The sequence below is a fragment of the Bombus affinis genome, unplaced genomic scaffold, assembly GCF_024516045.1.
Source record: "Bombus affinis isolate iyBomAffi1 unplaced genomic scaffold, iyBomAffi1.2 ctg00001021.1, whole genome shotgun sequence".
NCBI lineage: Eukaryota > Metazoa > Arthropoda > Insecta > Hymenoptera > Apidae > Bombus > Bombus affinis.
In genome coordinates, this window is record NW_026109506.1 from 16,758 (window position 1) to 32,052 (window position 15,295).

General features: G+C 36.8%; 1 protein-coding gene and 1 long non-coding RNA gene across 2 annotated transcripts; one reads left to right on the top strand and one right to left on the bottom strand.

Annotated features, from left to right (window-relative positions):
• Window positions 1-995: 995 nt before the first annotated feature.
• Window positions 996-9,982, bottom strand: LOC126928505 (uncharacterized). The gene is made up of 3 exons (XM_050744183.1): window positions 8,763-9,982; window positions 3,667-3,828; window positions 996-2,758 (listed from the first exon to the last, which is right to left on the bottom strand). The coding sequence occupies exons 1-3, from the start codon at window positions 8,980-8,982 to the stop codon at window positions 2,733-2,735; spliced, it is 408 nt and encodes a 135-aa protein (XP_050600140.1). The 5' UTR covers window positions 8,983-9,982; the 3' UTR covers window positions 996-2,732.
• Window positions 9,983-11,283: 1,301 nt separating this feature from the next.
• Window positions 11,284-14,424, top strand: LOC126928506 (uncharacterized). The gene is made up of 2 exons (XR_007716723.1): window positions 11,284-12,220; window positions 12,638-14,424. It is a non-coding gene; the product is annotated as an uncharacterized LOC126928506 (long non-coding RNA).
• Window positions 14,425-15,295: the final 871 nt, after the last annotated feature.

The following is a 15,295-nucleotide window of genomic DNA, read 5'->3' on the forward strand; positions in this document are numbered from 1 at the left end:
TCGTCGTTTCACATTGAAACAATGGTGAAACTTTATGAAATATTTGTACTTTTGCTGATTTTTTAAGATTTGTAGTTAAGACTTTGTCTAAGCTTCCATCAGGGTCTTGAATAGTAAACTGCGAATATTTATTCAAATTCATATTTTTATGGATACTGCTGAAGGAATGCAACCTAAGCAGAAACTTGCTTTACTAAATATTCTAACGACTACTCTATTTTGCGTACTTTATATATTTTTGCATATTACGTACGTTCATAAATTTCTCACAAATGCATGTTCGCAGTTTACTTGATAATCACTTTTTATCTAGTCAAACTTATTCAAAGCTGTACCTGTTTCTATTGAATCATTCTAGTCATATACACGAGTCATTGAATGTTAATTGCGGAAGTTATGTTAGGCCTACACGGCCTAGAGTCTCCTACCGCTCTCACAGTATCCAGAAGTCCGACAGCTCCTACAGCTCTCAAGAGCCTAGAGCTCCTATAGCTCTTCTTCTCTCATCTAAGAATAATCCTTCTTTTCGTTATCTGTATCTTAATCAACGGCGTTACTACTTTGTGTGATTGTATAAAGTGTTGGAAATATACATTATTATAACTCTGTGACTCCCAGTGTTATACCGCAACAACTACCCCGATTGTCCTAACCGAAATACGGGGATCGAACTATTCGTGGTGTTGATTATTCTAATCGTAACGGGAATTTACGATTCCCGTTGACGCGTATTCTAACGACCGCGTCTCCCCGCGATAGCTCGAAAATACAATATACAATTAAGAAACAAACAAACAAAGGAGTTTAAAAGGTATTAATACGACTTAACATTTAGAACGCTGTATAATTTTTTATGTCGATTCCCGCATAGCAAAAGAGAAAAGAAAGAACGCCAGAATGTTCAGCAATGAATGGACTAGATAACTTATGCCATTTGTATACTTGTATAGAAAATTAATTTGCCCCCTGCCATACTTAGTTCATCTCAGAATAAATTAGTTCCGTAAGGCTTATTTATTTTTTATTCTATTCACATTTTGCGAATCCTCGAGCTTGTTCTGGATAAATGGATTGCTCGGAGATTTCCACGTGATGCCTAATAAAATATTATGCATATTTATGCGGTCCACGAGATAGAATATAACTCTAAGTGAAACGTAACAGTATATCGACAGAAGAAGGCACCATTCGATATCGATTTTTTTTCTTTCTTAATCGCCTCTGTTGATTATTTCTCGCGCTTTCCTTCGTAGAGAAAAATACTTTGCTCGAATGTTTGACATTTCTTAATGAGACCGTAGCACAGTATACCGCTAATTTTGTGCCTAGAAATATACATCTATCGTTCGAACACTCATACACACTCGAAAAATACAATATTCGTTATTTCCTTGTTAACAATGATATCAGGTCCGTTTTATAGTCAAACTTTATATAACGCTACGATATAGTATCTTTCAATTGTACTTTACAGTAATAAAAATCCTAATATCGTCCAAATCTCGAGGCTTACAATCGTTGTGCTAGGAACTAGGCAAACGAAAATACATAAATCTAAAATTCTATCACCTATAAATAGTACAATACTAAAAAAACTGTCTTTCGTGTGTTCGTTGTATATATTATATCAATATTTTGAAATAGAATTTAATACGAAAGACATGTTTCGCATTCTTACAATTTAAAAGATTGCCTGTCTTTCTGAATTTTACGATGTACAATTAAAATATTTCTTGCGATAGTCATCTGCGACATATTAGACTTAATGTAACATTTGACTTGTATATGATTATTAAAATTAAACTGCTTAAACATAACGTATAGAGGGCTCCAGCAGTAGGATACTAAATTATTGCCAATGGGAACAGAATCAACGAGGAAAAACATGACAATCGGAGTACATCCCGCGAAGGTAACGGAACTCGACGATAAACAAGTCAAAGTTGAAACGACCTAAGTTTCTCGGGATTCATGAGAAAATGAAAATTTCAGAAATAAATATCCAGTCTCGATAACGATTATTTGATTTTACGTGTCGTTTCTTTCACGCGATCTATCCAATCTATTTATCTAGAATTGACTCCGATATCATCATCTTCCGTCTCATCGAATCTGTATTTCTTAAAGATACCTTAAAGCGATCTACTTATACATATATATGTACTAATAATATATTCAATCCATACTTGCATGATATTTCAAATCTTCATCCCCTGCCTGAATTCAAAAGCAAAAATATTCCAAGAAGACATCACTGCTGAAAGCTCCAGGGCTTACAAACAAACAGACATCGAATTTTCGACATGATCCTGGATCTCCGAGCGGTTTCTCAGTGTTGTTGTACGAGAATGGGTCCGCTGCCAAGATTTCGCCAAGGATCCGGTATGTCGAAATGTGCTGGGACTGTGAGCAGAGCATCGTCCGCGGTTCTGTCCGCGCTACAATTATTCGGCTTCACGCGAGTCGTGTTTATGCACTCGATGGGTAACTTGCAGAAGTCCACCTTGTAATTGCAACCCTGGCTGCTGACTCGGATGATGGTATGCAGTGGCACCTCAGCGTAAGGCACCTCTCCCGGTTTTTTATCTGTGAAAACGCCAATGATGCAGCGCAGAATAGCTTGATGAGACACGACCAAGATGTTGTTGGATCTCTGTAATTCAGCAATAACCGGTTCCACGCGGTGCATGGCGTCGATGTAGCTTTCTCCCCATGGATAACGATAGCGCAGCTTATCTTGATCGCGCCATGCAAATTCCTACGCAAAAGCATTGATTTAGAGATGTAGAAGGTATATACGCTATCTATGTACTATATACTAAAGTATATAGACTTTTGCCTAAGTCATAGAATGGTTCGTACATCGAGGTCCCCAAAGCATTAAAACCTAGCTTATGCAAAGTCAGGGAACAATGGCTAATTTTAAACATAAACTTTAATAAAGTAGACCTGCGATATAATATTCAAATCATGGTATGATTTAAGTTTCGTTATAGTACACGGTTAATAAGTACACATCAACTTCGTATTGTAATTATAAATTTTTTATTATTACCATCGTTACTATAATGGTATGACGAAATTAATGCAGTATAAAATATATAAGAATAGTTTTATTTATACATGAAATATAAATAGGTCCCGGGACGTAATAACATAGAACAATTATTTAGCATTTCACAAAGGAACAATATGAAATAATGTTTTTTTTTTCCACCATGTTATATAGTCCCCATCTGGTATACGTATATGCGTATGTAGAGAATATATCTATTTGTAGTATTTTATAAGGTTGTAAAAATTAGGAAGAGCACAATGTAATATATTACAAAATAGAAATTAAAATTTGTTCAAAGCGCCACAAATGTTGATTTACGTAACAAGTCTATTTAGCGTATGTAATAAATCCTCTTAACGACCGTGTTGAAAACAAAAACGGGAAAAATGAAAAACTAACGAATTAATGATCAGACACGTGACTTGTACACATAATACAACCACAAAATAGGAAGTAAAAAAGGAAAAAAAAAGAAGAGACACAGATAATTGTTGGTCGAATGGAAATAATACTACGAAACCGCTTATTTAAGATGACTAATATGATTTAATGAACAGGTTTCGTTTTTAAGTGTAGCAATTGGCAGTAAACAAAACAGAATTCCCAACCTTTAGTGGAATCGCCGTTCCAGTTGAGTCTGCGCGAAAGGCATTGTGCCACTTGGCTTTTTCCACGACCTGGTAAACCGCACATCGCGATTACAACCCCTGAGAATTTTCGGGGAGACTTCATTATCCCCGACGTCCTTATTGTGATTTTATCCTTGGGTTCTGAAAGCAACAGAATCTATGATACTCGTGTAATTAATTGCATTTTCACTTGCTTGATGAGTAGACGTATGGCCATTGATAAATATCAAGGAGACAAAGGATTGTGCAACAAAGACGCGAGTATAAATGTACAGATCGTGAACAAATTTACCAACGCCAATACGCGATTACGATAGAAGTCAGATATTTTCTAAGGCATTTCATTGTAGCATCCGGTTATTTTTATGTGTATAATAATATAATAATAACGACCAATTTTAAAAGATGCACCCAAACGACTATGATAGATCTGACCCGGTGCCAAGCTAGTTTGTTAAGCCAGCCAACAGTCGAATGATCGTTAACAATGTGAACGTATGTGACGTAATTCGATAGAAAATCGAACAATGTGATCGTATAATAGTAAGAATGAAATTAGTGAGAAAATTATCGTTTCCCTCCGACGCATCTTCGATTCACAAAAGAACTCTTTCTCGCGCGCTATGAACAAGATGTTTTAAATTTTTATTTTGTTTTCGTCGAATGAAATATTTAGGTTTCTACGAAACAATGAACGTAAAAGTGAAAATAAAAGATATACGCGAGCATTATATTGCGTGCAACATTTGCATGAGCATTCTGCTTTTTACCCGTACATTTAGATTAAAATCGTTTTCACTATTGATCGATGGAAGAATAATCCTTACCGATCACACACATGTTCTTTACAATGTACCGTTAACAACACTGTTCGACAATCAACTAATGACGAATCAATAATAAAGAATGCGTTTCAATGACACAACCGGCTAGACGAACTCGCGAACTTCAGAGTGCGAATTTCAACCGAGTACTGATGCCTTCCTGTTGGGTTCCACGTTAAAAACCGAGCGTTGGTGAACTTTATATTTAGAATTCTCTCCTCATGCTCGAGAGCTTTTGGCTACACTTTTGCGACTGCCGCTTCTTTCGCGGTATTAATCTCAACAACAAACTTTGTTTTTTGTTTGTTCGACATTCTGACTTATTCTATTCTCATTTTTGGAATACGGATATTCATGCGAAATATTTGTGAGAAATATTTGTTTCACTCGCTAAATGTAGCAATTTTATAGCTCATATATTTGAAAAGTTCGTAGCGAAATTCAAATAAAATGTATTTTCGTAGAATTGACATTCTATCGAATATAAAATACAATACTGCTTCATATAAATTAAATTTATGAAATCTCTATAAAAGGTATAAATTAACCCCTTCAAATTTTATCGCAATCGATTACAGAGCTTATCAATTCTCGGAAATGTTGCGAACTTTTCAAACACCTTCATATTTTTATATATGTTTTATATGATTGTGTAATTATTTGGATTTTTCTATATTTCTCAGAACCGTATAAATATCCGCGATCTACGTATTTGATTGCTATATTTTCCAAAACTCTATATGTCATGCGATAATTTATGTAATATATCGTGTAGTCGTTCGTAATCGATATGTAATCGTACGCAATATATTGCGGTGTATAGAATGAAAGTTCAAAACAGGATTAAAGTTCAAGTACGAAAATACGTACGACGACCTGTCTGTAACGTTATAATTAACTCGCTGTTTACAATATAAAAAATTGAAATGGAGTAAGAATTATCGAATTATCTGAGTTCACGAAATTCGACATGGCGATAGAAATATGCGTTATCGCGTGTTGTTTCGAATCGGCATGTCCTTGTGCCTAATAATCGAAGCTCGAAAAGCGATAAAGGTCATTACATTTGGACTAATTTAACGAATCTCTGAGTAGATTTTTTACCATAAGCAAAAGCACGTACGCCACGGAACGATTTCGTCATTCGCTATATCTGTCTTCATTTTTATTTGCGTGTCTGTTTTTCTCGACTTAACGCGTGTCAACAAAATAATTACGAATTAGACCCCTTGATCCGTGGATAAAAGAGCTTCGATGCACGTTTATAGATTATACAAACGAATCGCACGTTTCGCTTTGAAAAATAAAACGTATTGAAAACGGAAGTTTTTCAACTCAAACAATCGGATGATATACCGATGTATGTATATTGTTTTATAATTCAAAGTGCAGCTTCGAGTGTCGTATTTACCAAGCTGTTGCACGCGATACACGATCAATACCGATCATTCGCGTATACCGAACGATGTACTATCACCTATCGAGAATCCCCATGAAACCAGCTTTAACAGTTGGTACGTTGACCTGAAACGTGTCGTCACTCGATTTATTATTCAAGCGTTGAATTGTAACAACGCATGTACTCTCGCCACGCTACGGCTACCAACGTATGCGTGAATACTAAATTATTCCATGGAATATCGTGTCGATAATATTTATTTATCTATGAACAAATGGCAATGAAATTTGTAACGTCAGAATACAGTAATTAATTATGAAAATTGCGTTACGTCTTCGCGAAGATTCATCACGGTCATTTCCATATGCTGTCATGCGCAGGATAAGAACAAGCTCAGCGGCAGAAAATCAATAATCGGTCTTGTGGAGAAAACCATTTTGTTGCATCGGAACATGCGCTGTAACGGCAGCTACCACTACATCGCATTTCACCAAATTTGCCACAGAATTTCGTTAAAAAAAAAAAAAAAAAAAGAAAAAGGAAAAAGAAAAATTGAACTGACAGCTACTTGAACTAGATAAAACAAGACAATTTCTGGAACTCATCGTACTCGAAAACTCTTGTCAGAATTTTACGATAGAGAGGAGCTTAAATTATTGAAGCTTTATAAAATTCGAAAGCACTTGAGTTTGATAAGATGAGATACTCGTGGGACCTGGTACGATCGTTTAGTTACTGAGATATAGAAAAAAGAAACGAAACTTTTGATAAGAAACCACCGTGCTCTGAGATAAGGAGCATTTGCGTCAACTGAGTATAAAACGTATTACGATATAAGATACAACTCTCTCACAGCTGACAACAGCTACTTTTTTCCCACTGTATATTTATAAGCTGTGCGTATCTACAAGGACAATATAAATAATTGGCGCGTGTTGATGATAATGCACGTGTAACGACTACATGCACGGCTGATCATGAAAGTAGCAGTTCAAAGAAACACAAGGGACACACCCTCGATCGTGGAGTTTTTAGTCTTATTGGCGTACAACTTGTACGATGTGCAATGTGCACATTCCCGTTTCACGAGCTAAGATAATATCTCTCATGGGATATCCTTGAAGAAATTTTACCTTTCGTTTCTCCCCTCCCTCTCTCACTCCCTCTTCCTCTGTCTCATTAAATTCTTTCACGGTTTATCGCGAGGTAAACATTGGAACGTGTAACGAATTCTTACCAGCAATATCCACGTTGTCAAAAGACATCGTTGTCTCAAATAATTCTATGTTTAAGTTCAATTAAATAACGAAATTAATAGCGCGTCTTAGAATATATCAGTGAAGTTTCTATGTGGTACGATGCCGATTGCAGATTTAAAAATATCGGACACATATTAATATTCAAAGATCGAGGATACCTGAAGGTTTAATTTATCTCATCGATAATTTTGTTGTGCTTAATTTATGTTACTACGAATAGCAATAAGATGAATTTGTTAAACGATATTTCGATGTCCTTCGGTGACTGGTACTGAATAATCTCCATTCATTCACGAATAACAGCTTTTGTGCTCGAGGCCACGTTTAGAAGAAACATGGAACCACGCAATATCTTCTCCAGTATTGATTAACCCCTTATCTTCTTATATCCAGACACACTTGTGAATACAGAGACTTTAATTGTAAATGAAAGGAATACAAAAAGAACGCAATGCAAAGTTCCCATAATTGAATCTTTTAATCGCGTATAGCTAATTATGTATAGTTATAAAAAATAGTAGCAACGCAAGAGGTTAAGAAACGATTTTCCCCTGCGACGAGATTACAATAATTGCAGGGATCATGATAATCCATGTCGTTACCATAATTTTCTCGTTTACATCTCTGACTCCTGCTGACCTTCGGGATCTTTTCTGCCTTTACGAACTGTGTGACTGTACCCGTCGCGTTTTTCATTGACACGCAATTTATCGTCGTTAAAAGAAAACCGGGGACAACCTTAGGCGACAGAAACGCCTCTTTGAAAGGTGCACGCTAATTGGTCCGACTGAACTGATGATAAATGGAAAAGGACAAAATATTTTTTATCAATGCATACTAACTTTTTAGGCGACAGACCTCCGTTATTAGACGCCGTAAACTTACCTCTCGCGATAAATTTATCTCTCAGATAGCGCGACAAGTGCAAATCTATGTACAGATTCCTCGTTTTTATACTGTGAATCTTTCTTTGTTTATTGTTTTCATTTTCCATGCGAGTTCAATGAAAACAACAAGTTTATCAATTTTAAGTTATTTGTTACATGCTGAATTTTCATTCGTCGCACGCGTTTCGAACATACGACACGGATATCTATTTAAATCGTGTTTTATTTATAGTCACCACTCCTATTACAAGTGGAGATCACAGATTCGTGAAACCGTGGCCTGGTTTCGTGGGAATTTCGGTGTAATAGCTAAAGATCTAGCTGACACGAAACGAGAAATTCAAAGAGAACGAGCGAAAAAGCGTAATGCGTTTCAATGAGAAAAACAAACGATGAAAAAAGCCATTATTTCATCCGGTATTTCCGCAGGTGGCATTTTTTAATTTCGTTTGCATATTGCATTTCCATGCAATTTTTTATGATGACTGTTGCATTGCATAACGCAGAGTAATCCGATGCTTTCGTTTTCGATAGATAAGAAATAAATAACGTTTCCCATCGAATGTTTCGCAACCTGATTACCGATTGAATTGCTATTCAATAACATCGTTACCTATCGAATATATCGAACATGGTGTGATTGTACGAGTAAATAATATCAATTAGATGAAACTCATATTACTAGTGTTCCATTTAATCGATTTACCTTGGCGCTGTTCTTCGACGCTTGGTGCCATCGTATCAGCGCACGGCGCAGTCTCCTTTTGTATAGTCGACGTATTGATAGCGTTCACCGCTTGTGTTACGATCGATTTGTTCGTTTCTTCTTGGAAAAAGCCGGCTTGCAGTGCAAGTTTCCTCACGGCCAGACAGTAACCCAGAATCGGTGCCGCCAACAGGTCGAGACAGGCGGCAACCCAGGGCATAACCCGACGATGAACTATTCAAATTGGGGTCTTTGGTTTCCCTTCGGGAAAACACAAGTCAATAGGTAGACCAGTCGAGAAGTCGATAATTACAGGAAGAGAATGAAAGTGATCCTGGTAACGCTTTTGCTTGAAATATCCAGCAAACAAGAGCCCTCTATTTGTATAAAATACTCGGAAACAGTGGTCTATTGCTAGTCTCCTTTTTACCCGTTTTGCTGCTCAATCTTCGGCTAGAGTTCTTCCGAAAAATGATCGCTACTTGTGTGCCGTATTATGGACAACAGGTCCTCCCTCATTCCAATTTGCTTGATCCTCACCTCTGGAGCCAGTTTGCGTGCTTCTTTGCCTATGCTCGAAGAAAAGCCCAGTTCTCCGATTTTGTCCTCTTCTTTGGTTAAATCTTCTTTTACCCTCGATTGTTTGATCGTCGACGATCTATCTATCACGTTACGATGTACCTTTATAAATATTGTCGATACAGACGTTGTCCGACTCTGCGCACGCGCTGCCACAAGTATATGCTAGTAGTTTACATAGTCACGGTGCTGCCTCACCGTTTTCCAGCACACTGGTGTTCCCTTCTCGCCGCCACTTCAACTCTGCTTTGGTTATGTATATTTATATGTAAGGTATTCCTTACCCTTTTTAGCTCCTTTTCTCTCCCTTTACCGCCCACGACAACGTGGTTTCACACGGACAATCTGTGGAGTTGCCTCTGCAGAATCAGTTCTCGTACAACCGGTTTACCAGATTAATTTTATCCACCAAAGACCTTCGAATATAACTGTCGACTCTCTATTGTCCGATTCTAATCTCTGCGTTTGTTGATGTTTTGTTCACTGTATGTTGCGTGCAAATCCGCCTAACGTTCTGTAACTGAAGTTATACGAAAGTGTTTAAAAGTCAAAGTGAAAACGAAGTAAAATTGTGAAGTGAAAACGGTCGTCTCTAGTAAGATCGAGGAGGTACTAGCGACTGATATTCCCCCATTTGCTGCAGCTTTTAGCAACATCGAGACGGACCTGGTAGGCTCCCTCTGTTGAAACTGGCCAATCAACGATTCGCTTACCCCACTACTAGTATACAGCAATCATATTGGGGACACGTCGAATGTATTTTAATTTTAATAAATATTTTCTCGATTATAGTGTTCGAACGATCATGCTTAAACAAAAAGAAAATGTGTATTTCACGATTAACACTGAGAAAAAAGTGCAACAGCATAATTGAGTGTTCGATCATACGACGAAATTTCTACATCCCGCATGAAATTGCAGAAAATTCGCTTAATCTACATTTTTTATTATAATATTCAATACAAAACGTTCCTGTTAATATCCCCCTTTTATCTCGAAATTCATCAGAGACGTCCGTATTTCAGACGAAATTTAGCGAGTTAATGAGGGAATCTTTTTTTCGCAAATTGAGTGAACGTTACACAGTATGTTAAAAGGACGTGGGATGTGAATTCATCACGAATATTTTTAATAAATTTTTCTGTATCATAAGCGCGGATTATTTTTATTTTAATTTTCTCGATAACAATGAATCCTGATAAATGTTTTCCTAATAATTTTACTATATGCTCGATGCCGTACAAATATAATATCAAGTATTGTTTATTTTATCGCTCTCACCTATCGAAATGTCGAAGGCGTCGTTTTCAACGAAACAGATTTTCAAACGTTTCCCATATATTCGTAGAATTCAATCAAATTTCGCAAAATTACAGAAAAATATTCAAATAAAATTTCGATAAAGGGTTTTCAACGAAACAGATTTTAAAACGTTTCCCATATATTCGTAGAATTCAATTAAATTTCGCAAAAGTACAGAAAAATATTCGAATAAAATTTCGATAAAGGGTAGATTGAATAACACGAGTACAATTGACCGTGGAAATACAATACAATAAAATACACGTGTATATTTTTAATTTTAATTTTCGTTTATTTCAGGTGATCCTAACGAGTGTACCACTCACGTCTGTTATATTCACATTCGATTCATGGCCGTGGGAACAGACAGTTTGCAAATTATCGGAGTGCGTCAAGGATATTTCAGTCGGTGTCTCAGTTTTCACTCTGACCGCGTTATCAGCCGAGAGGTAAGTTGTCAAACCCAGTTACGGTTGAGGAAATTGTTGTCTCAGGGATAGGCTGGTCGTCCTAACTTTAGTGAAGTTCCGCCCCATTAATGGACCAATCGACTCTTTAATCAGTAATCGAAATGAAATCTCAAACGTCCAATTTCCTTTTCGCTATTAATCGTTATTAATTAATTTCGTTATTAATTAAGAAAATCAATTAATTTACATTAATAAGAAAGTTCAACGTTAAAATAAAGTATAACTGAAGAATTCATTTAATCAGACATCATTTAATCTTAACCCTGCAATACTGCATTTATAAACAATCCAATTAACGCTATATTGAAAATTACATATCATTTTATTAACACAACGCTTATTTCCAACAAACGATACGTTGCTAAATAATTTTGATTTCTTCCATGTCAAATAATTATCAGGATCTATCTGCATATTTGAATTAGTATCGTTAGTGACGTTTAATAAAACAGAAGGCGTTAAACACCCTTGTCCAATAGTAATAAATTTAGTAATAAAGCAAATAAAATAAAATAATAAATAAATTGTAAAACAGAAATCTATATATAATCTAAGATTTCTATCTTGCCAACATATTAATATTACAGTTGGTACATTTGTTGCACGAGACAGCTCGGAACGTGTAAATAACAACCATTTCTCAACAGTAATAAATACACGCACAACAGCCATCTGTAAATGAAACATTTAAGTGGGGTATAAATTACTCCGTTCTATAGTATTTCAGGGTTAAGGTTTCAATAAAAATTGATTTACAAATAAAAGAAAGATATGCTCGTGTTGCATCGTAGGTACTACGCGGTCGTAAATCCTATTCGCCGCCATGTAGCCGGAATGAAAGCAGTGCCATTAGCGGTACTAATAGCTTGCCTTATTTGGGTGCTGGCGATTGTTTTGTCGATGCCTGCTGCTCTCTTCTCTCACGTGATGAACGTCGACATAACAACTAACTCCAGCGTCCACATCTGTAACCCTTTCCCCGTGGAATTGGGTGAGTATCTCACACGCTGAAATATTTCTATTCGGATTAAAAAACTATTCTACTCAATCCGGGAACGAATTATAAGAACGAATTATAAGTATTCTTCTCCTAAACTGAACATACATGTAGTATCGTGGACAAAAGGCCTAAGATATCTGCCGAATCGTAAACAATGTCGCGAGAGCCGCGGCATCGTCGGGTACATCAATGTGTCGTCGGTCTTCTTTTTAAGTGGATAGTTTCGTGGAAAGGGCCCGCGTGACCCTGGCCACGGGCGTTTCGGGGCACGTGTCTCGAACGGCGGGAAAAGACAAAGAGACGTTAAAGTCAGTATTAGTTGAGAAGCCGGAGAAGACGGATGCAAAAGGTGTGCAGAGTGTGACTTGAGAAGCGAGAGCGAGCGAGTGTAGAAGCCGAAGCCGCGTGTGAGAATAGGACGTACAACAGCATTGTAATCATTTCGTTGCTTCGAATATTATTTATCAAATCAAAACATCATTACTTGTCCTTTCCTCTAAGACCCATTAAGTTACTACATACAGAAAGCAAAATAGTTGCTCGTTTACGATCTCTGCTTGGACATTTCTCCGTGTTTTCATTTCACACCCACGAAGTCGTATTAATTTATTTCTAGTTCTGAAACGCAGGGGCAAGCTATAGGAGAGGGGTGGTGTTATTCAAGTTCCTGGCCTACTACGTGATACCGTTACTCATTATAGCAGGATACTATTTTCAAATTGCACGACACCTTCAACTGTCCACCAGGAACATGCCCTGCGAATTATCTGCAATTCAGCGGCTGGAGCAAATTCGATCACGCAGAAAGGTAGAGTGAATCGATATTATTATGAAATTATACAATTTTCAAGTAAATCTAATTTTGACACAAAAGGTATACAGGTATACCAGTGAAAAGGTGTAGAACAGAGAAATTGAAATTGCTACCTGTATGATATTTTTATGAAATTACACTGCTTATATATGCAGTCAACTTGCAAATAAATTTAAATTCTAATAAATTGTTACTTAGACTGTGATGTAAATTGAGTTATAGCTATAAATTATTTACTTTGAAAAAATTTCACGCTCATCATGTACCCGAGTAACAAGGTGCAAGAAGAAGCGGAATTAATTTAGCGCAAATCTCGAGTCGATGGTGCAATTGTTATAAACTATACTTTACTTACGCAATCTTCGATACGATCAATAATAAGATTATGTAATACGACCTTAGGCCAATATACGGTTAAGCATCGATGAAACAAGTCTAGTCCAACAACTAGAAGAAGGCGTTCCATAACTTCCGGGATAGAATGCTAATTATAAATCATTATAGATCGGGATATTCTCTGGCAATATCTTTAGCATGTAATCCAATTTCACTTTCCGTATTGTATTTGAATGAAAAGTGACGGTCGATCATCTTAAAGTACATCGACGTATCGACCAATGAAGTTTCTTCAACGAGCCAACTCTTCGTCTTCCTCGTTTCTGTTGTATATAAAACAATAATTTATTTGAAAACTTCGTACACAATTTAAGATGAATATCGTTCGCATATTTGATCAAGTTTTTCGACCAATTATTATTTCAATAGAAATGTATTCCTTTTTATGCAACGTGAGTACAATGGCTTGATCTAATACACCAAGTCAGTGTATTAAAATACTCGATAACAGAAAGTCTTTGTTGTCTGATTTAAAAATCACTTCACAGGCGGCTCGATATTCTGATTCACTTCGACTAATTCGATAGAAGGTGGCATCGAAGCGTGTCTAGCGAAGATACGACAGAACCTTCAATAACCACGGTTCTTACTTCTACTTTTCCAATGTTTTCATCCGTCAAATGCATTCAACCGTTCTCTAATCCATTTTGATAACAAAGAGCCATTTCGTAGTAGTAATAACGGTAGCTATGTTTCGTGAAAATAGAGTTTCGAGATTAATACAATTTCATGGAACAATTCGGACAAATAATATAATCGATTGGCCTATAAATACAGCGATGACAAATCACCTCTAGATAACGGCTGAGAATTACGCCTGAACGAGAGATTCGATTTAACTACTATCCGCTGGCAATCCATACCAAGACACGCTGCATGCGAATCAAAATGATCCATTCGCTCGAACGACTACGAGTTATCGCCTCTTTATTTTTCGTAGATGCTAGAACGCCTGCACTCTTCCCAGATTTGTTCCTCGGCTGTGGAAAGACTATTTCTCTTGGCGATGTTTTCTTCCAGCTAATCTCCATTTATCTTTCTGATAAAAAAGACTTCTGTGAAAGAAGTTAAATATCGAACTTGAGAATTTATTTAACGTAATATTTCAAAAGTTGAGGCAAAGGCGTATTATCTAACGACATCGGTGTCGAGACGTTGAAAGCATATTTACAGGATCAATTGAACGATGACTAAATCTGCTAAGGTCGCGGTCGATCTGAGGCAGATACCTGCGAAATCTTATTATAGATATTGTAGTATCGGGAAAAAGGGATAGGATTAGGATAATTTAGATTTGTAAAATTCTCCTAATACTATTTATTTAAGATAAGTAAAAAATAACAGAGATTAATTGGACAGAGAGCGATAAATGTTCAACTTGAACTAAAACACAAAAGTCTTATTCTACTCAAATCACTCTCGCAACTCTATAACGCAACAACTCGATCTCTCTACAACGCTAGCAACTCTACAACCCTACATAGTATATATAGTCTATATAGACAACTATAGTCTTCGGCTTCTGCACTCGCACGCTGTCGCTTCTCAACTCATACTGCACTCCTTTTGCATTCGTTCTCGCTGGCGTCTCAACTAACACTACCCTTAGCGTCTCTTTGTCTTTTCTCGTCCCATCGAACACGTGTCCCGAAACCCCGTAGCCAGGGTCACGCAGGCTCTTTCCACAAAACTATCCACTTGAAAGGCGCCACGGCTCTCGCCACTTTGTACACGGTTCGGCCGATATCTTAGGCCTTTTGCCCACGATACTACAATATTTTTAAACGGACATATCGTAAAACTTGCTGACAAGCGCTAGTTGTCATGTCAAATCTTTGTCTGTTCATCGCGTAAGATGATGGAAAAGAGAGAGGAAGAGAAAATCTTCTGTATATTCCAGAATTTAAGAAGTAATACTGTAATGCCTAATCTACATTTAACTGTTTATCTCAGATTTTTTACTGTCTTACTA

Bases quoted from the DNA above. Each gene is read 5' to 3' on its own strand.
- LOC126928505 (XM_050744183.1), bottom strand. From the start codon at position 8,982: ATGCCCTGGGTTGCCGCCTGTCTCGACCTGTTGGCGGCACCGATTCTG. The intron at 3,829-8,762 runs GTAAATCGATTA...TGTTGCTTTCAG, and splicing joins CGTCGAAGAACAGCGCCAAG to AACCCAAGGATAAAATCACA. The intron at 2,759-3,666 runs GTTGGGAATTCT...GCTTTTGCGTAG, and splicing joins GAACGGCGATTCCACTAAAG to GAATTTGCATGGCGCGATCA.